Source organism: Melanotaenia boesemani, chromosome 20 (genome assembly GCF_017639745.1).
Source record: "Melanotaenia boesemani isolate fMelBoe1 chromosome 20, fMelBoe1.pri, whole genome shotgun sequence".
Lineage (NCBI taxonomy): Eukaryota > Metazoa > Chordata > Actinopteri > Atheriniformes > Melanotaeniidae > Melanotaenia > Melanotaenia boesemani.
In genome coordinates this window covers 14,645,507-14,672,977 of record NC_055701.1, presented here as the reverse complement: position 1 = coordinate 14,672,977, position 27,471 = coordinate 14,645,507, and the positions used below count along the sequence as shown (strand labels likewise).

Sequence of the window (27,471 nt, the reverse complement as noted above, 5' to 3'; positions counted from 1 at the left end):
ACATTCACAGCCAGAATTTGGTGATCTCATCGTGAATTGCATATTAAAAGACTACCTGTACAATAGAGACAAGCATTTGACAACCAGTAATGACTGGCTTTAGTCGTTAAACCCCCAGGCAACAGTCCTTCAAATACAGGTCTGATTCTTTTATGGAAGTCATCTAAAAAAATTTTTTTAGGGTACAGAGCCTGTAAATAAATCTAGAAAAACACATCCATGAATGAAAAAATTTATAAATAAGATCCAATGATCCTGCCTCTGGGTCTGAACTCATGTAATGACTGCCATCATTTCCAAAGAGGAAAGCACAACCATGTCTGTCAAGTTTTCTTCACTGTTTCAATATTTGATTAATTGTCTTGGACTTTTTTCTTTTTTAAAATAGTGTGACAAACATTAAGACTTTGTAAATGTTTTTTTCTTTTTTTTTTAAATCTAATTTAGAGAGAAGAGAGAGATCTGAGAATTGGAGTAGTATTAAAGTTACAATTTTGTCAACTTTTCAGATGATCATCATACTTATGAGGAGGATTTCTAACTGTAGCTAATGTTTCAAATACATTATCCATGATATCCATGATATATATTTAAATCAAATTTGCTTAGATTGATGACAATATTTGCTAGAAGTGAACTTCAACTATTCATAATCTAGCCAAAAGATTGAAACATTATCAAGACAGACACGTATCCTGTTTTGTTGATTTGACAGACCGGAGCCCATCTTGTTGAACGGCAGGAAGCTAATGAGAGCTAATAGGTGTCATAGGCTTCAGGGACAATGGGCAGTAAAACTAGACATGGAGATAAAATAGATCAGAGGCAGAGACCCTGTCATGTAATATCAGTCAGTGGGCTGATGTACAATGGCCCCTGGAAACAATTAAGAGTCCTGAATGCAGAGTACAAGTATGACTGAATGCACACGCCCGATATTAACCTGAAACCCTGACTGAAAGCTGGCTCCATTCAAATGCTCTTTGTCAGCGTTACATGTCAGGACTGAGAAGGGAAGAGCCTTTAGAGGAGGTTTTAAAACTCAGAGGAACAGTACTGAGTATAGTTAAACACCACGCATACTGTCCCAAATAACACACACACACACATAGGCAAATGTATGCCACAACATTCCAAATGGTCTCATGAACTTGATTATAACTGATTTAAAATTTAAGAAACATTTCGTCCCTGAAAATACAAAGTAGGAAAAGACATGCTTATTAATCTTTCTGCAATAGATGCATTGCTCAGTACTGGACTTTGAACACAGTGTGGCACTGTTTATAAGAGTCTGTGCATACTTCTGTGGCACTCTAGCTTCCTCTTCTGGCAAGCAGATATATCAGAAACAATGCATTTCAACTTCTTTGAACTATTTTCAATAATTTGACATTTTGTAATCGTTTTATGGCATTTTTTTATTATTCAGTTTACTGGAAAGATAGTTGATTTATTGATCGTGTATTTCCAGAACAGAATGGCATCAGAGGATGTAAGATTTTTGCTTACCAACTACAACTTTTTAAAGCTCTTACAAGAGCTAGATAAGCCATTTTCAGTCTAAAACTGTACACTTCAAAGACCCAAACTCTTGCTTCAAAGGCTATGATTCACTGAATTAGGCATTCCCAGAAAATGTTTATTCAGTCTCATAACAGTTGACAGTCAATGGCATATTACATACCCGTCAATTAACAAAGTATGTTAAAAAAATAAACAAAAGAATATAGCCATAATGACTTCTGACTAATTAGAAATGTGATGGCAACTGCAGTGATGTTGTGTAAAGACTGAAAGGTTGGGGAGTTGTAAGTACAGAGCTGCTGAGAAGATGTTGATTGGGAGGAGGATGGTTTGGCAGTGGGTGTTTGGAAGGTAAAGTCAGAGCAGACCATTGTGATGGGCCTGCAGCCAGCACGTGTGTGATAGTCTTGTGTTCTGTACAGAGCAGGAGGAAAGGCCTCGACTCCTCTCATCCCTCTCTCAGTGCTGCAGTTTGGTGTTCTCTGCTTTCTCTTTGTCTTCCAGGTGATTCACACTTCCCTGTCTGTCCATCCTGCCTTTCCAACCACGCACCTCCTGGCTCTCTGTCTGCATCATACTTCATTTGCTCCAAATAACACATCAGCTTCAGCGCCCATCCACGAACCCTGTCGCCATGGTGCTCACAGATGGTAACTTCCTATGGTCCAGCCCAGTGATTGGTGGAGAGACTTCCAAGTGGAGAGCAGCTGGCGAGGGATGATGTATCACTGAACGTTTGCACTTTCATTTTCAGGGTTGTCTTGTTAATGCTCCCAATCCAGCATCTGGTAGGAAATAGACACAAAGGCAAAGAGAGGGAGAGAACAACCTGTTCTTTGGCAGCCCTTAACAAAAGGCTGACACATGTCTGGTGAACACAAACAAGTGCAATGGAACAAACAGAGCTGCCATGAATATGAAGGAAAGACACTTCACGCAAGTTAAAGACTAGATGAGAGGATGGGATCTTCTGTAAAAAGGTTGCTAAAGAGAAACACTTTTTATAAAACAGCTTGACTCAAGTTAAGATCAGAGTAATTAAAAGATGAAAAACAATGCGACAGACTCAAATCTTTTGAGTTATGTTATGTTACATCCTTATGAAAAACCTTATTTTTGTTAATAGAAATTTACACTTTAAGAAGAAAACAATTGTCTTTGAATCACAAAGACTGTATAATTACAATTACTTTGAAATTTTATTACTTGTCTTTTAAATGATTTTGAAGATTTATGATGCAACATGTAGCACAGATCTGTTAGTTGAAGGAGAGGAAGAACACACTTACAGCACCAGAGGATGCTGTTTCACACCCCAATGTGCCACAAGGAAATTAAACTGAAGAGCAGGGATGTCCAGTTCCAGTCCTTGAGGGCCATGGTTGGACATTGCTGTTGTAGAGCGAGCCAATGAATCAAGACGACTGAGTCACAAAAAACAATAACCTTTAATACTGGGTGTCACAGTGTTAGTGGAAATATAGATATACTGAGATGCTGCGTCAGGAGTTGTACAGAACTTATTCAAATATGTCATTTTACAATGTTGATCTGTTATCCAGGTCAGCTAACTTTCAATTACTGACTGGAGATGTATTTACCATCTCCAAACACATAAATATTGTCCTTTAACAACAGTTTCTCTGATAACCCGTTAACTGACACAACTGGTATTAACTGTAATTAATAATTAACTGACCTCTCAGACTTATAGAATTCCACTCTTATAAACAGATATTACAATTATGCAAATAATGACATAACAGGTGTAATAAAATATTACTAAAGAAAAAAAATAGCAACAAACACATGAAGCCAACCTTCTGAATGTAGGAAGGCTGAGCAACAATATCTCATATGGCTGAACATCGAAATGCATCAGCTTGAAAAAATAAAGGTGAAATGAGAAGAACACACACTTCATTGTTGAGTCGGTTGTTGCTACAACTCCAAAGATCTTCAGAGGCTACAATATTGTAATATTTAACATGTAGAGGTCAGAGAAAAATCATGCAGCTTCATCTCTTGACACAGTAAGTTCTAAAATATAAGTAGCTGCTTGTAATCTAACTTGATCTGAAGATAGTTGCAGAGCCTTGAAAAAAAACTTCACCTTGCTTCCCTTTCAAAGATGAGAAGCTAAATGATCTTGTTCCCCCAAACCCGTGTGCAGATGATTCATCAATGTGAAGTGGTTACACTTTCTAGGCCTTTTTTTTTGTCCAGCTCTAATAAACAAATAATTATGCAATGATTGTAGTATTTGCTGCTTGGCCCTTTTGTTTGTTGCATAATACAGAATCTATCGGATTCTATCTGAAGCTATCCTTTTTTTTTTGTAAAGAAAAAAAGAAGAAGAAAAAAAGGAAGTTAGACTTCAATAATGAATATTTTGCAGTACTCAAATTTCTCTCCTGGTAACATCAGACCCCTGATGTGTCAAATTGTAAAAACCCTGCTGAAATACAGCTGCAGTTATTTATTTTATCTTTTCTACTCAGCTGACAGACTTTCACAACTAGGCTCCTCCAATAAACACAGCAGGCACCATACCACACACACACACACACACGCACGCACACACACACAAATCACAGATCACATCAAGGTAAAACAAAGAAACTCATATATAGTGCAGTGTTTACAGAGAGAAACAATCATTTCCACCCTGTAGAAACTTAATATATTGGTACACGGTCAGAATGCACATACACTTGCAGCCCCTTCCATGAAATCCACTTGGCACGATTGTCATTAAAAAAAAAAGAAAAAGAAAAAAAAAAAAAAAAAAAAAGAAATGAACGCTTTAAGAACAAAAGGATTTTTCTGTACTGTATATATCGTGCTCATTTAGTTGGTGAGGTCTGTGAAAGCAACACAAGCTACAGGTAAAGTACTCAAGATTTAAGGCTACTACTACTGATTATTATGGTGAAAAAGAAATCTATGAAGAGGAAGATGCAGATCATTAACTACTGCTTAACTTAGATAAGCTACTGTTGATAAGTACTGAACCCCCCCCCTTTTTGTAACTGAAGCCCATTTGACATGAAATGCTACATGAACAATAGTTAATTACACAAAAAGAGGAGGGGTTAAGTAGATGGCTTTCTTTGAAGATTTTGGAATGGCAAATCAGAATAGCTGACGGGTTGATTAGACAAACCTTACAAAGGTAAACATTTTGAATGAACAATCTCAGTGTTGGAAAGGTGTGGAGAAAGGATGGATTTTGGGAAGAATTTTAACTGAAAATAAAAAAGGGAAAACAGATAAACTACAAACCTCCAAATCCTGAAATACAGCCTTTACCATATTTAAAGAACAAATACATTACAACAAACTTTATATGGTGAAAACAGAATGAGCATTATTCTGAATAGGTCCCTGGTTAAAGGAAAATTACTGTACATTTAAACCTGGCCCCCATTTCTATCATTTAAGGTCCAGATGATTAATAAGGAGACAAACTATAACTGGCAAAGCTAGATGGACTGTGCTGTCATGGGCTTGTTTCTATAACTCTCTAATTTTAAGATTCCCACAGAGAGAAGCTTATTTCCAACATGTTACAGAAGTCTCATGGGAGGTCAGCTGTTGTAGGAGGACAACAGTGTAAATATCAGTGAGAATCAGACAGCCATCAGGGGAAAAGAGGAGTCAGAGGTGGTGCTTGCTTCGCAAAGCTTTCACAAGCTAAATTTGGAGGAGTGGAACATGCTGAGGTTGAGGCTTGTCATGCTACAGATGGGTAAAAAGCTTTATCTACCATCATGTTTGCAGACAGTGTTACCATTTGTAGGAGTGCTGTCACCCAATCAGAAAGGGACAGCATTTACTAAAACACCAGTCCACGATGGGAGAAAATGGGAGGGCACAAAAACACAAGTCACTGTTTGTTTGCATTAGCCAGCTCTAGAAAAACCAACAAATGATTAGAGATAATGGGAATCACCACACTTGTTATCAACAGTCTATTAATTAAAGTTTTCTTGTTCTGACTCTCCTTCTACAGTTTAGATGAACTGGATAAAACTTCATTAGTCAAGAGAGGCAAGTCATGGAGAGCTATTAGGAGCATGAAATAGCAAAAGACATTACTACGCATGGAAATAAGGAAAGGGAGGAATGCCTGCAGAAAACTGTTCATAATGTAGTTCTTATTCTTGAACAGCTCACTGTTTTAATGGCTCATGATTATTCCTAGCATGTGAAGTGCACATTAGAGCTCTCTAATGGAACCCAGACTAATAGGACTGGTATGGCTTATTAGACTAGCATTGCCTCTGGAAGCAGGAGCAGCTCCCAACTCTGGATGTTACAGTCAGACACATTAATGTGTATTATATGCATCATGACCTCTCTTCAGCCTCTTTCTGTTTGAACTTGAGCCCAGAGAAAGCAGTGAATACAACTCTGAAGACTTGACTTGAAATCTACATGGAAATGGAGGGGATCAGAGAGGAGGGAAGGAGAGAACAGGACCAAAGTCTGTGAGGTTGGTGCAACAGCTGCTTTTAATGCTGACAGAGGAGCTCTGGTATTTGTCATTATCTGTTCACAACGGTAGTGAGGGGAAGAACACGGTGACTGATGACAGTTTCATGGTGGTTAATACAAAAACTCAAGACAGTGCCAACTTGTTGGTATGTGCAGCAACCGTGGTTCAGCTTGCTGCATTTGAACTTTGACTCTTGTGGTTAGAGTGGACTCAAAGGGATGCCAAGAACTTTGTGGGGCAAGACTGAGAACTGCAATTTGTGTTAAACTTACATGAAAGCAGAGCTCACACGTCTATCAGGAGTATTTAGGAACACAACTTGTGGTTATACACAAATTTAGAAAGTCTGCCAAGTCTTGTTTTACGTTACTTGTTGCTTACAGAATATAAATCTACAGCCAAAAACAGCATCATGTTGGATTAAATCAGTACATTTATTGCTAGCTGGTTAAAAGTTGTAACATTATTGAGAGGGTAACCGTTGAGATTGGACATTTTACACCATCATCAAACCAGAATGTATCTCACTCAGAAAGTGTTGGCAAGCACTGCAGTTCAAAATATATCATTAAGTTGAGGCATTTTGAAGTAATTCAACTATTTAATGTGTTTTTATGGACATATTTTTGTAGGAGAGGGTAATAAGAGCACATAAAGGCCACCTTATTAAAACAGATTCCTATTGAAAGTTGGATTGGAATTAAAGTATGGAGGTTAGAAAAGGGTGTTGAGCTTTGACTTTTTTATTATAATAACCTTTTAGTTGCTTAATCTGCAGTGTAAGAGTGGAACAACGCTCTGGCTCTTGATCACACATTCTTAACCCATTCAACTTGCTTGGTGTTATACTCCTTCAGGTCTTCTTGACCTGAGATAAATACATCTGCCCTTCTCATAACATTACAGTGGTTGTTTGCTAGTTCTGGTGCTCTCAATCAGTCGATCTATTCAATTTTTTTTCCTTTCTCCTTATTAATCATTTAGACCCCCTTAATAAAGGGAAAACAGGGCCAGAATTTCCCTTTAAATTAAAGCCATGACACTCACTCATACCTTGACATTCTGCAGCTCTCTTCACAACTTTCTTGCGACATACAGTTTATTATGACCTTCTAAGAATGGTGGTGTACAAACTTGCATAGATAAAGTGATATGGAGCAGCTTATTATTTAAGAGCCCAAAAAACTTAACATTCTTTTACATTTATTCTTTTGGATTTTCTGATGTTCCTGCAAGGAATAGCTGCTAGTTGTTTGGAGGTCTAACTACAAACAAAACAAAACGTCAGCACTCTGACCACTAACATATGCAAGTTTGCAGGTTTTTGTTAAAGTCTTAAAAAGTGGGAGGATATTCATGATAATGGTCGGACATATGTCCATCAGCTCTCCTGCTCATACAGGTTTAGAAAATACCAACCTTGGGTCACATAGAGAATTATTTAAGAACATATTAACCTTTTTTTCCTTTTCTTTTTTTTAATAACACTATGGCTATTAACAGAGTGGCATATGCATGACATCATAGAATCATCTGAAGGTAAAGGGCTTCACCGACTGCCTGCAAGACTTTAAAATGCCTTTAAACAAACTTTCCCTGCATTTATTTGGATTTGATGCTTGACTCTTTTAATGCACAGGGGGGAAAATGCCTGATTTTGGCTATTCTGTATTTAAGGCTATTCATTTCTATTTGGCTAAACCATCACCTTGGGACTGAGAAATACAGGAGTGACATCGCATTCAATTGAAGTATTAAAATGTTTTCACAACATATAGAAACAAAGTCCTTTGACAGACTTTGAATCACTGTTAAACTCAAAGGGGTGTGCCACTCAACTTTGGGGAAAATGTATGTATGGTAATTATTTAGTATTTGAATGTTTAATATCTGGGGTCGTTCCAAAAAACAATCCAACACAAAGTATTTGTGGGCCCACCACCCCCCCAAAAAATGTTTTTTTTTTTTTCCATTTGAGTGGCAATCCCCTTTATTGTCTGCCCTAACGGTTGGAAAACACTGTAAAGTACAACACATAGACACGACTCAAGAGCACAGTTCTATTAAAAGCGCAAGATTATAAAACATTGACATCATCAAGAGGACGTGCTGTACACTGACTTAAGGGCGGCCCTAGCCTCCCATCTCTACCTCAGTCGCAGACATGACTACAAACTCATGCTCTGTGTGCGAATCGAGTGAACACCAAACATGCGTGGTGCAACTCTCTTCTGCTACTGACTGAATCTGTAGAGCTACATCAAGTGTGGTGATGGGGTGGGGGGGGGGGAGCTTTTGTTTGTTGTGTACAACAAACCAACAAAACATAGCAAAAAAAGGTAAAGGTTCTTCCTCAAGTGGCACTTGCCTGATAGCTTCCATACAAGAGCATTTCTCAATTTATCCTTGGTTTGTTCTGAATCACTTTCCAACACAGCAGTAACTCACAACTAATGGCCAGTGGCGCAGACTTTCTCCACATCCCCAAACCACCAAAGTCTTACTAACGTAGACACAGCGATCCCTTGAAAAGTCTGACTTCTGCTCACCTTCGATCCTCTTTTTAGAGGAACATCTACAGTGTCTTTTCTGCCCTCCTCATGCAGAGCAATGGATCCAAAAGCGGCCAGGACTTGTGCAGGCTCAGCCCAAAAAATGAAGCTCTCTCAAAGCTGGCGGGAGGAAAAGAATGAAAAGGGGTGGAAAAGGGACAAAAAGATGGCCCATCCTTGAAGTGGCTCAACACTCCAAATTGATGGCGTTTAAGTTGGCAATGGGTCATCATCACCTTTGCTGCACTTGCATTTGCAGCAGAGCACGATGGGAGTGGCCAAAAGGAGGAACGGGGAGGCAACTAGAAGGAGCAGGCCGAAACCAGCGAAGATGCCCACAACCTGCAGGAATACAAAAATATTTAATTAAATTCAACCTTAAATTTAGAATCCAAGGCAGACAGCTTTGGCTTGGATGTAGAGATGTTGGATGGAAATGTCATTAACTAGTACGCTACCAAACAGTCTACTGTTAAATTTATTCTAAAACACTAAATGTAATTAAATGGAGTAAATACTGAAGTAACTGCAATAGCACATATTGGCCAGCAGATGTCAGTCAAGGGCTGCAAACTGATCTGAAGCAAATATTCTACAACTAATACCTTTACATATTTTCTCTTTTGGTCCACTTACCAAAAGTTCATATAATTGTATAAAAGGTATTATTGATATCTGGCAATCAGAAGAAGCCTGGGAATATGGGTAGCTAAAATGCGATAAACTATAAAGCTACTTCAATTCCTTCTGACTACAAGTTAAAAAATCTTTTACAAGAAATAGTTAAATCTGTTAGTAACTACAATGAAAAAAATATATGAAATAAATCTGGGAATTGTCATAACAGAAAGGCCAACCTAATCCCCAAGAAGCAAAAAGATGGGATTGTACAAAATTTGGGAGAAATGACTTAAATTTATACCCCCTACTCAAGCAAATTTTCTATTGCTCATTTTCATGCTTTTCTGTTAATTCGTATAAGAATCTTTTTTCCCCCCTTTTTTTCTTGATGTAAATAGCAAAAGGAATCGCCCTTGGTTCAAATGTATATACTTGACATTTTAAGAATTAAGATGTGTGATGCAGAAAAATATATTAATGCAAGTTGATTGGATGGGGTAAAAGATGGAGCATTTGGGTTTGTGTGTACATGGGCTAATTCTGTACATGTGGATGAAGATGGACATGCATAAATATGGAAAAATATGAAATATTCAGAAGACTCTCTTTATTATAAACATTACTAGAAACAGAAAAAGGACTATGTAAAGACTAATTTTGTATTTCTGTCGTGTTGGGTAATCATGCAATTCTCACATCAGTTGACACAAAGGATGGTTATGCTGTTGTAGCAGCATTTTGTCTGTGAGACAGTTACATTATTAATGTTGAAACACCTTTATGATTTGGGAAGTGATTGTGGGATTTTAAACTTTTATTGTATCCTTTTTAAAGTGCAAATCACTTGATTCACCACAAGGGGGAGCCACACACTTGCATTTTCAAAGCCAGTAAACTGGACGACCTAACCAACAGTCACATGCAACAGTAACTTATAATAGAACAATGTTTTTCCTCCAGTTTTGAGGACAAGAGGACATTTTTTGGGAATCACTTGCAGGCAGATTTCTGCTTTTTAGTCAAAAGAGAACTGCTCCATTTATTGTTACATTTATCTTTAGCAAAGAGGCTGCACTTTAGAGAAAAGCATGGTTTCTCTTATTAACAGATCTTCATGTTTAGAATGACATTTTCTTCTCCTGAAATAATAAAACAAACTGCTGTCAGACACAGATGGAGAGAGAGGGGGTTCTCTCGCTCATTGGTTTTTCCCCAGTACATGTTGTATTTATGAGGGAGTGAGAGGAAGGCTTTTTTTCCATGTGAAAAAGCAAAAGGGGGTGAAATAAGGAGAGAAGCAGTGAGACAAAGACACACAGAGCAGTGAAGCTATAGCTGGCTTCCACCAGCTTAACTGTAATCATATGACTCAGCCTGCCCCGCCAGACAACAGATGCCAATGTGTATATTGGGCAAAGTGATGTGCCATTTTGTGAATAGATTATTTGACTAAACACTGAAGAGATAACCGGCAAATTAATAAGAGAGCTAGTCAAATTTAAGCATATCATAAGTGGGTAAAGTGGATCTAATACATCATGTGTAATGCATCATCTTAGATGTGAGGAATTACATGTGATGTATTTGTAATATGTCAACTCTCAACAATTTTCTTGCCTAACGAAGAATAATTTTGGTTGTGTAAACCTTTTTTACAGGAAAAAAAAAAAGGTTGGCTGCACTTGCTGCTGCATGTGGATCAGACTGATTTTCCTATTGTGCTGTCAGGGTAAGATGAGCCCAGCACAAAATGTGAGTATTTGGGCCAGAAGAGACCAAGAGCCAGGGAGCACGTGTGTGGTCACATGCTGCAGCATGGCCAAGAAATGGTGATGGGAATGTCACAGACGGATGGGGAGGCGGGTGCTCTTACCTGTGTTCTGTGCCAGATAACAGACGCCCTGGAGTGGCCCAGTTTGTTTCGACAGGGCCCTTTGTCGTAGTGGATCAGCAGAAAGTCATCCTGGCACATAAAAGCACACACACAGAGGAAGACTGACCATTAGCGGTCTGAAAGATGGGGGTGACTGTTCTCACACAATTGCTTTTTAAATGACCTGTCTGGCCTGGTTGTGTCTGCTCTCACAATTGAGATTATGTAAGAGCTCATAAGTCACGCTTATCCAACCTCAACTGAGGCAGTCATTTTCAACAATCTTGTTATGAATTGGAAGAAGAAAATTAAATACATTATATTCCTTCCTTATCAGCTACCAAGGTTAAACTACATTTTCCTGATAATAAAAGATAGTGCTGTCACAGGGAGACAAATGACAACTACATCCAAAATAATCACAATGTGCAAAGACAGCAATGCAATAATAAATTAGATTCATATGTACAACCCATCTGGTATTAATCAGGCAATATCAGTAGGAAATAAGATCCAACTCACATCCAAAGACTCCAGACAGTACCAACAAAAGGCATGTTTACAGTTCTTGCACATCATCTGTGCACAGCCCTCATCCCTCTCGATGTAAACTTTACACTTAGGACAGCGCTTGATTGGTGCATCATCTTCTTCGTTCTTATAGAAAGAGCTGGAAAAAGAGCAAAACAACAGGAGTATTTAAATAGCATAAAGAATTTCAAATCACTCAATGTTTATGTCTTTGTCATAATAGAGTTTCTATAAAGCTTTAGTTTTAAAGTCAACTGCCTGACCATCTTAGTCAGTTGGCTGCAAGCATCCATCCATCTTCTTCATGTCAGCCTTCTGGGCTGAGCTCAACTGAGCTCAATAGGCTACGGCCCGGTCACCAAAGGCTGTTTGATGAACTTTTAATACCAGTTATCAGATATAGTGAAGAGTTTTATAATTTCTCCACTCATCTTTCTGAAAGAACCATTTCTCTGAGACATCATTACAGTGAACAAGAGTAGTTCAAACACAAAGGTTATGCTCTCTACAACTTAACTTCTAATCCTGTAAAAAACCCTCCTTCCAATGTGGCCTTTGAGCTTGGCCTCAAACCTGTGCAGGTGAAGAAAAGCTTGTAGAGCTAATGACATTTCCATAGTAAGAGGATATCAGAAAGAAATGGGTCAGCTGAACACGAGTCCAGGCAACCCTCCTCTAACCTCAACAGGCAGATCACGTATCCCTAAAATGACTCATAAAACCATCACTACCGTCTTGACTGCGGTTCAGCCTCAGCTGATTGTTTAATTGATAAATGCTACAGGACAAACTGGACGAATCCTGTTGTCTGATTCAGTGCTTCTCACCACTTGTCAGGTAAGCTAAGCACAACACTGAGGGGGACACAGATACCGCTGTGCACCTGTAGATGAGGTTTGACAGGTGCTGATGCAATCACAACAAATCAAGCGGAATGAAATATATTTATGAAAAACTAGTAGATTACAAAAGATAATCCCAAAAGGCAGTAGAATAAAAAAGAAGGTCATATGACAAGAAACAATAGAACAATTATTCCACACAAAATTTTGAGGTTGACGGACGGATACAAATAAAAATGAATACCTGTTTTCTCCTGGTAGGAAGGAAGTAATAGGCAAGTTGTTCTCTTGGCAGGCCTGACCGGGGTGCCAGTTGGCCTTGCAAGCTGAGCAGAACTGAAGGGCACATACAGCACACTGGACCAACTGGGGCAAAGCTGGAGAATCTGTTTCCTTAAGCTGGCATACGGCCTGACAGGTTGAGGATGGGCACCACGTCCTGCACGGGTCCAGCAGTACCTCTGATAAAACAAGAAATGCCAAGCCACTATAGTCAAAAATACAAAAATGAATAGTTTATGCAAATGTTTTAATGGATCATATTTTTATTTGAACATGGAGTGTTTCTGTTCCATCGGTTGTGTAATTTATCTCTGCTGGTTTCCCAAAACTCTTGAAAAGATTTGCTTCACTTTTCAAGGCAGTAAGAAGACCAGTTTGTGGGAGGGTTTGCCATTTTAATAACATAGTGCGATGCCCTTGTGTTCAGTCCTTCCTTCCCCTTGCCACTTTGCCAAAGAACTACAAACACACACTTCGTATGCACTCTTGGCTCTGCATGAAAAATATGGAACCGTTACAGCAACTGTTCTGCCTGACTGGACCGGGACATTGATGAGACGGCTGATTGCTCTAATCCAGTCAGAATCAAAAGCTCTTTTCTGAGGATTGTTACTCCTTCACAGGAATCCCCCTCCCAATCCCTGTATTTTGAGTTCATAAATCTGTGTCTTGATCCTTGTGCATTTATGCCTGTATAGTGAGCTTAAGATATACCACAAACCAGTTGTTGCTCTGTCTTAGTGGGGAACCTGCAGGGTGAGCACCATCAAAAACAGATTGGTTTATTGGTTCTTCCCATCTCTAGCAGTGACAGAACCCTAATTTTACTGATTAGCAAGGTTACACTGACATCATGGAGCAAAACAGTACAGACCGGATGTAATCCTTCCAGCACAGATGTCCTCAGTTAACTATAATCACAAACATTGTTAAGGGCAGACAACAAGGAGAGATTTAGGATTTTAAAAAAAGTCCTTCATTATGATAAGAGTCCTGCTTCTATCAGAGTCAGACAAAATTGGAGATTAAAGCTAAACCAATTAGACTCTTGTAAAGCAAATTATGGGCAGCTTTAAGTTAATGAATTTTCTCTTCATACTGTCTTTGTTTAGTTTGTCCATCAGAAAAGTAGGCACAGAATATTTTTTTTGGACTAACAAAGACTTCTAAAATCTCCACTATTATCTTTTGCCACATCCCACATACAAAAAATCCACAGGGGGTGAACGACTCCACACAGAGCAAGCAGTAGTTCAGCTACATGTGCGGGACACAGTTATCATCATCTTTTTGTGTGTCACAGCATAATACAGTATCTCTGGAGGCACAGAAGGGTCGATGTGTTTGAGCAACTTACAGTCACAGCCCACCAATCGTCCACTCAAGAACTCTGGAGCGATTACTGATGCACTGTAACTGCTTTTACTCATCAACTCACCTCTTTCAAACTGAAGCTTCTTGTACCTCTGCATCATCTCCGTGGCCACCATGCACTCGATCTGCAGGGAGAGAGGAGAAGTGGGGGGTAAATAAACAGGTTATTGTGCATATTTATAGATAAAAAGCAAAAAGCAATAATGCAAGAAGCAATAATAAACACATCAGGTAAAATTAATTTCCAGAATCATACTGTATTTTATACAAGATTTAGTCTTGCTACTTTCTTACCTCTAAGGATGTGAATTGTATTCTTAGACATTAGTTCAAAGCACCACAATGTAGTCAAGGTGCTCACAGAGGCTCACTCAGGAATGCTCATTTAATGGTCAACATAATGAACACTCATTCTTTGTAAAAGAGTCAATTAAAAGATGAAGGCATTGCTGACAGAACAGAAAGAGATGAGGTATGCTGGACTGGCAGGAGAAGCTAGGGTTCCATTAAGGACCAGTGATGTTAAATTGATTAGAAACATAATGATGTGAGCCTCCAAAACACAACTTAAAGAGTATGTGAGCCAAACTGCCTGGAGGATGAGGAGGAGGAGCAGCTGTCAGCCAGATTTCCTCTATAAGGCATGCAACTCATTACAGTGGGATAAACACACAGGCAGGTGGACATTACAGCTCAGTTTGAGTGGGGCAGGAGCTTTGAACTGATGTAGCAGGATGCAGGAGGAAAAGGAAAGCAGTGTGAAAACAGGAAGCTCATCCAGCACCATGTTAGGGCATTTAGAAGTTAGAAGAAACAACGAGTGATATTCAGAAAAAACTGCTCCCCTTTTCAAAGTCAGAATTAAAACAGCTTTTTACTTCTTTTAGCCTATTTGTTATTGATTTCACCCACTATGCCTTAACTGGTTAATTATTCAATTGCTCTTGTGTTTTCAAATAGCTTTATAAGTAAAACTAAAACTGTTAGGTTACATCAACCTTATCACAACAAAGAACCTGCTGCTTTCTGTATCTTATTATTCCTGCAGTAGATTATCTGGTCTTATACCATGGTCTGGGTGAATACTCGATTCTGAATGGCTGTAGGGTGTCCATTAAAAAGTGTTATTGGACACCTACAAAAAAAGTTCCAGTCAAATAGCCTTATTGTTGTAAATTATTGCATTGGCTAAACATTATTTGGTAACCGTGGTAACAGAAACTTAGACAATAAGCTGGAGACACGCCAGATCATGTCTATGACAGAGCATCGCTGTGACAGCAGCCTGCAGGCTTATTGGGGTTCATCAGTCCAGGAGAGACGAGGATGGAGCCACATTTTGTCATCCTGCAACGTCTCGACCAGCAGTGGTCAGGGTCCACAAACATTAAATCTCCGTACTTCAAACACCACAATGGACATTTTAAATACTTTGTCGCCTGTTTTTCTGTCTTGATTACCTTACTTGCTTGCTTGCTTGATACAGAGTGAATGGTGGACAATATTGTAAAATCAATTTAGGATAGACTTACTTGCTTGATACACATTTAATGATCAGAGTGAATGGTGGATAATATTTCTTGCAATAAAAACGATTTAGGAAACTAACTGTGGACTTTGATTGTTTGAAACAAAATTTTGCGTCATTTTCTGGACACACCCAAGCTGAAATGATACTTTGAGTCATGTAACATAACGTTAGGCATCTCACTTCCTTCCAATGATCAGGTCTAATACAACAGCTGCTGCCGACCGAGCTGCAGGTTCTGTGTCAGAGCCAGTTACCTTGACAACGCGTCACAATGAAATAGTCCACTCAGCTGCTTCTTGTGAACAACTTAGGATTTTAAAGGTAAAAAACAACATTAACATATTATTAATTAATTTAATATTTACTTCTTTCGTAAGTGAACATGGTATAAGCGGGATAATGCCCGACGAGGTGTCCATTATCAGAAATTAATGGACGACATGGAAGCAATGCCTCCACGTCGTCCTTTAATTTCTGATAATGGACACCTCGTCGGGCATTATCCCTTCATATTTTACATGATGATAAAAAATGGGGATATTCATTTAAACTCAGAATAACAGTTGCCAGAGCATTAAAACTTTGATAAGATATTGTTGTAAACTGCGTCTGTGCAACAGCTTTTGTCGATCGAGAACCACATAAAGGACCATTAAAATGGGATACGGATGAAGACCATACAACATATGATATGTTCCAGATAACATTGTAACACTGTAGTTTCTTATCAAAAAGAAAAAGAAAGAAAAAGTCCTTAAACAAATCCTTCAAATATTCTGTCATAGTAGTAGTTTTCCGCAGTACTGCTGCTGTCTAAAGTGCCCTGAAGATTAGGCAAATTAGTCTGCGGATGTGTGAAAAAAATGCTTCTCCTCCTTGCAAGCCAGTCCATGGGGTGGGGGGCTGAGCTATAGAACAGACAGCATTGATGTCACAGTAAGAAGTGCACTTCAGCTACATTCATATTTGGTCATGTTGCATGTTCCTACGGGGATGTAAAAAGGTATCCTCGCAGTGTCAAATGTGCACTTAAGTGTAAGCCAGTAAAACAGTTAGGAAATAAAGCTTTACAACTCCTGCCCCCTGAATATATGTTCACATTGCAGGTACATTTACATTGACTGTTCTGCATACACTATATTTTTTGTTCAAGATCCGTGCAAAAGTGTGTGTGTGCACCACAGTGTAAAGATAAAAATGACTATTGTTTGTGGACATTGCTGCTCTGAGTGAGAAGTTAAGTCTCAGACCAATGGAAAGCAAAGACTGCTATAATGGACATTACTGGAAGAGGTCACAGGGACAATTTAACCAACAGACAATCAAGGTAAAGCCCAAATTTTCTGTTTCATCAATACCTCATTTTCCTGCAGGTGTCCTCTTTTGGGACAGGCAGAGTCTGGACAGCTAATTGCAGTTTCAAGGCCTTCTTTAATCAGGAGCTCCACATACTGTTTCAGGCACTGAGGAGAAAAAGACACAGAAAAAGTACAAAAATGATTTATGACACTATCAAGTCAGCTAGAGCCAAGATGCATAAGCATCACCACTGTCAACAACACCATGTCCATCAACAACAGGTAGATATTTTCAGCTAAAATCTGAATACAACCAATGTTAACCTTTCAGCAGAGAAACACAGATTTCCCTGTAGGTTAAGAAGAGTGAATAAAAAAGTTAAATTTGGCAGGTAAATAGAAACATGAGTGAAAATGCTATTTCTTGTTTAAATCTAGTCTGTAAGGAAAAAAAATGAATTTAGCACATAAGGTAAGAATGCCCTCCTCCCCAAAAATGTGTTTGTTTTTCTATTTCTAAGTGGATGAAACTATTTATCTAAATCCTATTATACAAATCAAGCCACTTATACCATCAGATCCTTCTGGGAAGTCAGAGTGACTGATCTTACAAAGCTAAAAATCCACACAGACATATAATTACCTTCTATTTAATATTGATCATTTATTTTAATAGCTTTTCTTTAATCTTGGCCTAACTATGCAAACTAAATATAAGATACAAATGGTCAGTAAAAACAATGTGGATTTGTTGTGTTCACATAATTTGTGTTAACTGAAGTTTGTAAACTGCTGCCACCCAGACTGTGTTTGAGGAAATAGTAGCTATATTTAGTGCTCACTCTTGGGTATTTGTTTCCTTGTTTCTGGAGTAAACTGGTCAAGGTCTGATGTCCTACTGCTGTTACATTTCTTCTGTTTCAGCACTTTAAAAAATGTAATGGAAGAGTTATAATAGATATAGAGGAATGTGGCAATGTTAACATATTCAGATCCCTTATGTACATATTTTTGTTCATATATGAGTCTCCTGTTCTTTAAAGTGCAGAAATAATTTGTTAACCACAGCTTTTTTAAAAGCAGATTTTAATATATGATCCTTATTTCAACAGCATAAATGTTCTATGTGTAAAAGTTACTTTTCCTTATTGAGTTGATTTGTAGAGTAAAACTTACCAGTGTACAGAAGACACATTGGCACTGTGTGATGGTGGTCATCTGCTCCAGAGGGAACTCTCCAAGGCACAGCTTACATGAGACCAGGGGGTCCACAGCTAGCTCCCATGTGGGGCGGTACCGTGCTGTGGTCATCTTCACCACCACAGAGCTGAGAAGTTAAGAGGAAAGTTAGAGTTAATTAAGATACATAGATCTATGGAATGATGAGAATATTACTGGGGGGGGAAGTACATTGCACTGATTTGTTAGTATCCAATTACATAATATATCCAGAGTCCAAGATAAGCAATATTTGCTTTGACACAGTCAGTGTGGCCGTGTGAGCACATTGAAAATGCACTGCGACTGGTGTCTTGTGAGGGTGTGCGCACAAAAACAAGCCATCTGTATGCAGAATGACACCAGCTTTTTTATCATAACTAGCCAATGTCAGGTGTGTTCATCTTTATTCCAGCCTCACACCTTAATGGCACGAAAGAAAACGCAGCTCGTAAGCTCCTGCAGCTATCTACGTCAGCTATCTCAGCTGCCTGAGAAATTTTCACTCGGAATGAAGTAACGCTTTTTTTCCCCCTCTTCTCCGCATCTCTGTCTATTTTGTGAGAGGCAGAAAGGGTTATTTTAGGCCGTCTCGCTTCTCTCTCCCTCCTTTCCTCTGCAGCTGAGAGCAAAGAGCACCCGCTCGGCTGTTTACAGGAAGTGGCCAAGCGCGCACAGCGTCAACACTGCCGAGCCCGTGCTGCTTAGCAACCATCAGAAGGAGGATTTTGAGGGTGGAGGGTGCATGGATAGGAGGGAGCGTGAGAGAGGTAAAGAAACAAGGAGTTTGCAGTTTGCTTTCAGTGATTACAGACATCCTGGATGTGTGGCTGCCTGTTGGAAGGAGACGACAGTGAACGGGTGGAGGTGGCGTTCAAGAGTTCACATAATCGCTCCATGGATTTGTGCTATTTCCATGTGCTAAAGTGAGGGGAGTGGAGAAAATGAGGGACAATGAGAGAAGCTTGATGAGCCTGCTACCTTCACACATGATACGTTACAAACAAAAAATTACACATATAGTAATCTTCAATGTAGTCTCTAATGTTCTCTCAATATAATAAACATTCAGTTTGAGAAAACCTCAAAACACTCAGAAATAGTCAACAGAATCATGACTGACTGCAGATTAAATAAAAAAAGCAAAGTATCATGGGAAACTGGTGGTAAAATATGCTGATTTCAGAAAAGTAAAATCTCCAGCTCTCTCACCGTCACTGTAACCATTAAGTCAATTTTGCTAATGCCCGACTAGGCAAAAACCATCTTACTTATTATGATCAAAAGCAGTCAATTCTTCCACTTTGGCATCTTTTCATCGTGTCCCCAGGGAAAGGACAGAAGATGAAATTGCAAAGAGAGAAAATGTGTGAAAAAAGTGAGAAAAATGAGATGCACCTCATGTCTGACTCACTCAAATTGCTTTGTGTTCATCCATCTCTTTGCCCTCCGTGACTCTGAGTAGAAAGCATTGAGAAAGCTCTATTATGAAGTCATATACAGAAGCTGAAATGGCAATTTGTTATCAGCTTGGAGCCAAGGACTTACAAACATGATCCTCTAGGGAGTGGGTGGAGAGCTGTGAGCTTTGTTTTTCACAGACAAAAGAAGGAAAAATGGGAGAACTTAGCAAAAGATTACTAAAATCTCAGATGCAAGGTGTAGTTTTCTCATTATTTAGTAGATTATTAATTTGTGCTAAGTGTCACTTAGCAGTTTGTGTTGTATTTTTGTTTTTTTACAGAGAAATGTAAAACTTTAATGGTTCACAGGATTATACTGGTCAAAATTGTGAGTACATAACTTGTGCTTATTTTGATAATCATTTACAACTTGGAGTTACATGTTACATGATTAAATTAAAAAAAGATCTTGAGCTAAAACATTAAGAAATCTTGACCTGTGAAAATATATATTTTGCACATTTTCTAATAAAATTCAAAACATTTGAGGGGATTTGCGTTAGCAAACTGAAAAGCTGGTGTTGGATTTGTCTCAGCGGTGTTACCGATCCGAGAAACAAAGTGATCTTCCAATCTACCTTCCTAATTTACCCAAGCCACTCACTCAAACTCAAATCAAAAAGCTTTTTAACCATAGGTTGTAACAAATCTGTTTTAATTGTGTTAACGTCTGCAATTATACAACTTCCCTTGACTCTACCTCTGTTACGGCTCCCTGTCCATGATTAAAATGCTACAAGTGAGAAGTTCTACAAGTCAGCACAATAAAAAAACAGCTCAATGCGCAAAACTAGTTTAACTGAGCATATGTTTTTTTTTTTAGTACTTCCAAAGCTAATTAATAATCATCATCATCATCCTGATAAGAGTAAAGTGGAAATGTATAACCAGTGGATGGCCTGAATCATCAGTGCAACAGAAGGCATAAAAGACTGTGTTCCAAAGGGGGGGGAGTAGTTTGCGTAGGTGTTACAAGAAAATAAGTCATAAAAACATAAGCAGGAACAGATTTACCAACCTGGAAAAATGCATCAATAAAGAGGAGACTGCAAGCTGTATCTCATTCAGAGGTCTGAAGCAACTATTAGCAGAACAGATGCTGAACACTTAAAAAAAAAGTAAATCCTGAGGAGATAAATCAAACCTTAGTGGTCTCTGAATTGAACAGTTGATTAACAAATTTTAGTCTATTTAGTCTTTTTGTGTATGGTGCTAACAGTCATTTTTACTGCACAGAGCAGGATGTTCTAACTGTCCGGGTGCTTTATACATAAATCTAATTTTTACTTTGCAGGCTTTATACTGGGTTTGCAAGTAGTGACAGACTGGGTCGATGGGGAATAAATGAAAAGGTTTTGTAAAGATGCCCCAAGGATGGCAGGAGGTAACCAAGCGACAGAGACGGAACAACAAAGAAAAAAAAAGTCATGTAGAAAGGTGGTGCAGTGTGATTTCTCTGCTGTATTATTAACTAGATGGTCCATTTTCACAAAGAAAACAAACACATAACCTCCCCCCATACAAGTAATAGGACCATGCACGCAGGCCACTCTGTCTGCTCATTTCAAAACACACCCATCCAGAGTGCTGCACGTCCAAAAAGGTCAAGCCAAAATTAAAAATCATTGAAGTCAGAGGTCAAAGAAACCAACCTGAGTGGTGATCACCACGTGTCAGTCATCAGTCTAGAAGGAATGCACTCATAGATTAACTGGCTACAGCAATATTTATGGTTCTATGACCATAAAGCCATGAGAAAAACACACACATGCATTACCAATTTATTGCATAACGGGTGGAAATGCTCACAAAGAAGTGGCTGACTTCTCGGGGGAGCTAGAAGTGAATGGCATGTCTTTCCTCTGGAAAATCTATATGACGTCATCATTTATTTTAAATCAACATAACACATATTTCAAATAAATATCAACTTCGGCATAAAAAAATTATTTATGGCAAACCGGGCTAAAAACTGATGATTCTACTTCTTAAGTGTGGCTTTGATAAAATTAAGGTAGCTTCCTTCTCAAGGTACTCATGAAAAATTATATGTAAAAAAAAAAAAAAAAATCTGAACGTATTTTTCTTATAATGGAAAGAAATATTGTTCAAACTGAGGAAAAAAAGTTATCCCAAATATCTACATGTTGAAAGATCAATAATCTTTGCATGTGGGGGCCTCTCCTCTGAAACATGACTTTTTCGTTGTTGCCTGGGCAACTCCTTAAATGATACGAGTACCACGGTCATCAGTTTCATGTATTTACTGCAGAAAAAAACAGTGCACAATGCCTTAGTGTAGCAAAGTATATTAATAAAACTGCAGATTTATAATTACATCAGAACGTCTGCGAAGTTTTTCATTCAGTAAACTGAAACTAGAGTTCCTTATTCGAATGTCAGACAAAGCAATCAAGCAACAGTGACATTTAAATGCAGATCCCCTCAGCATGACGTAAATGAAATCCTTGGCAATTGTTAAGGTAAAACATTTTATCTCAACAGAAATAAAAGAAAATGTTCAAACAGTGGTTAAAAAAAAAAGAAACTACCTTTTCTGGAGTAAAATTATATATGACCTTTACCTATCTGCATGCAGGCTGGCTTAGTTGCAAATGCTCCCTAAAAAAAAAAAAAAAAAGCTCATACTAAGACAGATATTAATGGTTTTCTCTAGAGCAGAGCTAAATTACAGATGGGGGGGTAAACTAAGCTCTAATATAAACACAAAGCTGAATCAGTGGAATAAAACGAAAACAACTGGGAAAAAATCTGGCAAGGCAGAATTGTTGCTCCATATGACGGTTGGTAGAGTCTAGTGCAATGATCACTTTCTTTTAAACTAAAAGTATCCCAAGCAAACAAAAAATGTGCATGTAGATACAAATTGCAGATCTCCTGCTGTGTCACCTGACCAACGCGGTCTGTGTCAACACACCATCCTTTGTCCCTGCTACAGTCTTCGAACCCTGCAAATAAGCTAGAGGAAACATTAATACTAATATAAGATGGATGTGAGTTTAACTGCAATGGGGGGGGGGGGGGGGGATATTTGAAATTCATTCAATTTCATGAGCAAACTATCTGATTAAGAACTGGCAGATTGATGCAAAATGAAAGCAAAATTACCCACAATGTTAGATTTTTCGTTACTTTTAACACTCAGTCCTCTTCTTCCAGTTCTGTAAACAAAACAATTAAATGTGAATTCTCATCTGAATATCCTCACAGAGACAGCGTGACAGCACATTTTCACGTGTTATAACATAAAACAATACGCTGCCTAACAATGCAGGCCTAACATTCATTAGCAACTAAACTACTTGGTATTGACAGACCAGAGGATACAGTCTCCACTGTCACTGTTGCCATGGAGGAGAACAAACATTGAAAGAATGTAAAGGACAATCTATCAGCTTTCCATTTTCACCCTAGTGTGTATAATTATATAATGTTTCATCAAAGTATTGCATAAGGCTCTATTTATATACCTCACCTAGTGTCTATGTGGAAGAAAGCTGATAACTGTTAAGGGTTGTAGAGGAGGGAACAGCCCACAAATTTTCCTTCTGCCCATGTAGATATTCTTTTAATCTATACTCAAAGATGTCCTTCATCTGGTCACCGAGCTAGACAAGTTAGAGAGAATAATGAAGTATCAACAGAAAATGCTGCCAGAGATGGAGAGAAAGGCCACAGCAATACTGATAACCTGAAGTCTGAGGACAAGCCAGTACATGTTTTCTTGTGTCATCATTTGCAGCTACAGACTTAATGTACAAGAGGAGTGATATGATACTAGATCAAGCAATTCAACTTTATTCCATCAGCAAAGCCTGATCTTGTCTCAAGTTTACTCTTGTCAACATTTTTCTCCAGGATGTGGCTGCAATAGATTCCTCAACGGAGTCATTCTTTTTTTTTTCTCTCTCTCTCTAGAATGTAAAATCACAAAGGATGGGATTTATTGCACATTGATACACACACATATTGAAGCATCGTCAATAATGGTGCAAAGAATAGGTAATTTCTGGTTATGTAATTAAAAGAAACTCAAACAGAAAGCCGGATTGACCTGCTTACTCAGTAAGGGTCTGTAATAAACACTTATCTTGTGCCTGCTCCCAGTTCCTTCCTGCCTTTCCTCCTCTAAAGCCCAACCCTGTTCTTCACGGCCAATTAAATGGGGCCCCTGAGTTCCATCGACATCATATCCTCCCACTGTCTTCCTGCAGAGGATATGATGAGGAAAAGTTGCAGGGAAGTTAGGAATAGAGAAGGTATCTCCCGATTCTGCTGGTTTCCAGACTCTTTTGTCTCATCTCAGAGAGTCTGCCTTCAGCCTCATTATCCAAATCTGTTAGTCCAACTTCCAGCACATTCATATAACTTTGCAGTGAAATAAAACATGGCTATTGCATATTTGTAGATTATCCAGAGTATTTAACTAATTAATACTATGCAAAAAAAGGGGTCTTTCTGGACAATAAGTAGCCCTCTTTATCTGAACACATTCCTGTGTTGACCTGTTTGTAACAGATTTCTACAGGAGCATTGTGTGCATCAGTATTTATGAGGAATCTGCTTCGTCCCTCTCTGAGTAACTTTGGGAATAAAGCGGGCAGAATATGAACTTTGCCAAAGTGCAAATATTTCCCAGTTGATTGTGATTTAGTGAGTGATTTTTTTTTTTTTTTATTTAGTTTTTTTTTTTTTTTTTAAAGTTAGTACAAACTGTTCCACAAGAATGCTGGAGTTTTGGAAGAAGAACACCAACAAGTAATGATTTACTTTTTGATGACAGCCTAGAGGAAAATTGCAGGCAATCGACCCTGCATGAGTCGCTGCACGATAAAAGCTGTATCTTAACCAGAAGCAGAGTCATGTGCTCAGAAACACAATTTCTCCCCAGCAGCAATACTTGAGGATTAAGTATTAACATGCTTCACACTAAGCAAAAAGTTATATTTCTTTTAAACAAAGACATTTAAGGCAGGAGAAGTCACAAAACATAATAACTAGTGAGTAAATCTTAAACCATAATTATTTATGATAAAGCTTCATCTGATTGTGTTAAAATGAAACCAATCTGAGAAATACATCTGTAATATGCAGAATGGCTAAATCACTGCTGACATTTCCAGGTGAAAATATCATCTAAATATATCCATAACCCATCATCTATTCTGAGCTCAATCATGGTGAGCATAATGTAGGTCATGTGTTTACTGTATATGGGCCAAAGGTTGATTTCTGTCATACAGTCCTGAAGCAACAGCTAAGCCGTAACCACGAGCTCAGGATGATTGTGGTTCTTTTGATGAACTAACCTATATTTATAACACAAGTACACACATACAGGGACATTACTTTTGAACAGCTCAGCTGCTCAAAGTGAAAGGTGGCCTGCCTTCTTTGATGGACAGCAACTGGGGACAGACACTGTGTCCTTGACATGGAAGAGGGACGCTGTGAGGGAAGCTAAGAGTGGTGATGGGCCTAGTTCTTTCATTCCCTGGGGAGTTACACAATCACCCAAATGTATTTTGGCATTGTGAGGAGTTTAGAGAAGATGCTTGTGTCTATGTGTGTGTGTCATGGTGTCTAGCAAAGTCAAAGACTGTTCTGCAGTTTGGGGCATCCAGACACTGGCAGATCTCAAATCTGGGTATATAGGGCAAAGAACCTTCAACCTCTGGTCTACTTGATCTCTTGCCATTGCTCTGCTTCACTGCAAGTCAGGCTTAATAGAGGGCATCGGTGCTGTAATAAGTACTAGGTTTGATCTACTTGGCCTGTCTCTGATCTAAATAAGCTTCATTCTTCAACCAACTGAGAGGCTGTGAAGGTTCACCTGCAGTTCTGTGGAGCCCCCTGGGCAAAATTGCACTCTGAAGGACAATTGCACACTGGGAGAAAGGCAGAACCGGTTAAAGGACAACCACAAACCACAAAATAGTAGGTTACTTGTTATCAAGACGACATCCTGTTTTCTCACACCAACATCAACCAAACTACTCAACCATCCATCCATTCATCTACCTCTGCTTATCTATCAAAAGAGTCAATCGCCAGAGCAGGAATCCCTGGACTTCCCTGCCCAAAACAAACTCCTCCACTTCTTCCAGGTACACAATGAGGCATTTCAAAGCCACTAGAGATAAAACCTCTCCAGAGAGTCCTGGATCATACCTAAGGCCTCCTTCTTGTAAGACACGTCCAAAACACCTCCTCTAGGAGACATCAGAAGGCAGAGCAACAACTCTACTATGAGCCTCTCTTGAATAATATTGCTCCATATCCCTAAAGGTGAGACCAGTCACCCTTCAAATGAAGCTCATTTTGGTCATTTGAATTTGCAATGTAATTATTTTCGTCACTACACACAGCTACTCACCAAAACTAAGGGTTGATATATAGATTGATCAGTTAAATGATAAAGCTTTAACTTTATGTTCAGCACAAGGACAGGTACAACATCATTGCTGATAATCTGCCTTCAATCTTCTGGTCAGTTCTGACCACTGGATGCATCTCCTCACTGAAGCTCTAAAGGTCTGCATCATCTGGAAAAAGTTAAAAAGAAAGTAGGGAGCAAGCCTGAGCTAACCAAACAGGAAACTGCCCACCTGACTTTAATTCCTTTTAAGTTCCTACATATTTTGACCCTGCCTGCAAATCACAGAGGAAAGCTACACAGTTAAGACTTCAACTGTGAAGCCCTGCAAAGGACCAACACAGTATATATGCAGAACCACACTGGGACTTTTATTCCACTGTATATCAGTCATATGATGTTATTGTTAAAGTTTTTAAAAAAGCAGAACAGAAGAGATGAGTGAAATGGGTCTAAAACAAAAACAAGAAGGGGAAATGAGAAAGCAGGCATCTGATTGCGAAAGAGCAGAAAAAGCTAAAAGAATGTGAAATAAACAACAGAGGACTGGCAGGAAAAAAATAGACTTTTCTAACCCTGTGTAAAGCAAAGTGCACCATTAGACAAACAAGCTGAGAATTAGGCAACACTTAATGACGGACTGGAAACATTCAGAAGTTTATGTCACATCCTAAATGTTCTGGTGTTTACTTCATGTTTTAAAAAGTTTACGTTGAAGAAGCATCACTCCACTGTACTCTATGCTGAGAAACACTCATCAAGTGTTAAATTCCTGGAGCTCTTTTTTTAACTGGCAGAAAGCCATTTCTAGACACTCCTCGGTACCTGAAGGAGAAGAAACAACTAACAGACACTACTGTTTGTTCTGATCTCACCAGAGAGCATCAACACCCACCGAGATACTTGTAACATGCACAGAGAAAAACATTCAGACAAAGCTTAAAAGGACAGTTCTTAGCCACAGAGTCTTATTGTCCAAAGCCACACTAAACACAACCACATTGAGCTGAACAAATGATTGTCTCTACTGTATAAACAATAGCCAAGAAAACATAGAAAACAAAGAAGCGCCGTCTAAGTAATGTTTCTTGAAAATATAGTCACATTTCTCCAATTCTACATGTGCTTAAACTTGAGCACAAGCTCGCTATCCTCTCTTACAAAGTGGTCCTGACACACATTATTGCCTCAGAAGCTAAGTGAAGATGACAGGCATGCAACATTGAGCGTATTTCTATTGACAGGTGTAGAGAGCCTGGGCAAAGGGTCGACTTTGCTGGCAAGATGTTGTCACTCAGCGAATTACAGCTTTAGTTGTAATTTACACACAGCAACTACATTACCGCAGAAAGTCAGACTAAATTCTGAGATTACTGAGTACAGCCTGACACACTTCAATATTACTGATATCAGTGTTGATAAAAAGGGAAAAGTTTAAATAATCTTCACATCTTCTAATAC

General features: G+C 38.7%; 1 protein-coding gene across 7 annotated transcripts in view; it reads right to left on the bottom strand.

The window, feature by feature from the left end:
- Positions 1-2,956: 2,956 nt before the first annotated feature.
- Positions 2,957-27,471, bottom strand: part of rnf144aa (ring finger protein 144aa) — a 30,690-nt gene continuing 6,175 nt past the window's right edge. For 2 of the 7 annotated variants that reach the window (XM_041971760.1, XM_041971763.1), the window contains exons 2-10: positions 19,699-19,736; positions 19,565-19,607; positions 18,109-18,259; positions 16,993-17,097; positions 14,168-14,228; positions 12,692-12,908; positions 11,597-11,744; positions 11,075-11,164; positions 2,957-8,922 (exon numbers count right to left, since the gene is read on the bottom strand). In XM_041971760.1, the coding sequence (XP_041827694.1) occupies positions 8,791-8,922; positions 11,075-11,164; positions 11,597-11,744; positions 12,692-12,908; positions 14,168-14,228; positions 16,993-17,097; positions 18,109-18,259; positions 19,565-19,584 (924 nt within the window). In that variant the 5' untranslated portion in view covers positions 19,585-19,607; positions 19,699-19,736 and the 3' untranslated portion in view covers positions 2,957-8,790. Of the gene's footprint in view, positions 8,923-11,074; positions 11,165-11,596; positions 11,745-12,691; positions 12,909-14,167; positions 14,229-16,992; positions 17,098-18,108; positions 18,260-19,421; positions 19,511-19,564; positions 19,608-19,698; positions 19,737-27,471 lie in introns of those variants that run through there. The other 5 variants (XR_006008667.1, XR_006008668.1, XM_041971762.1 and 2 more) reach the window with 5 other exon arrangements.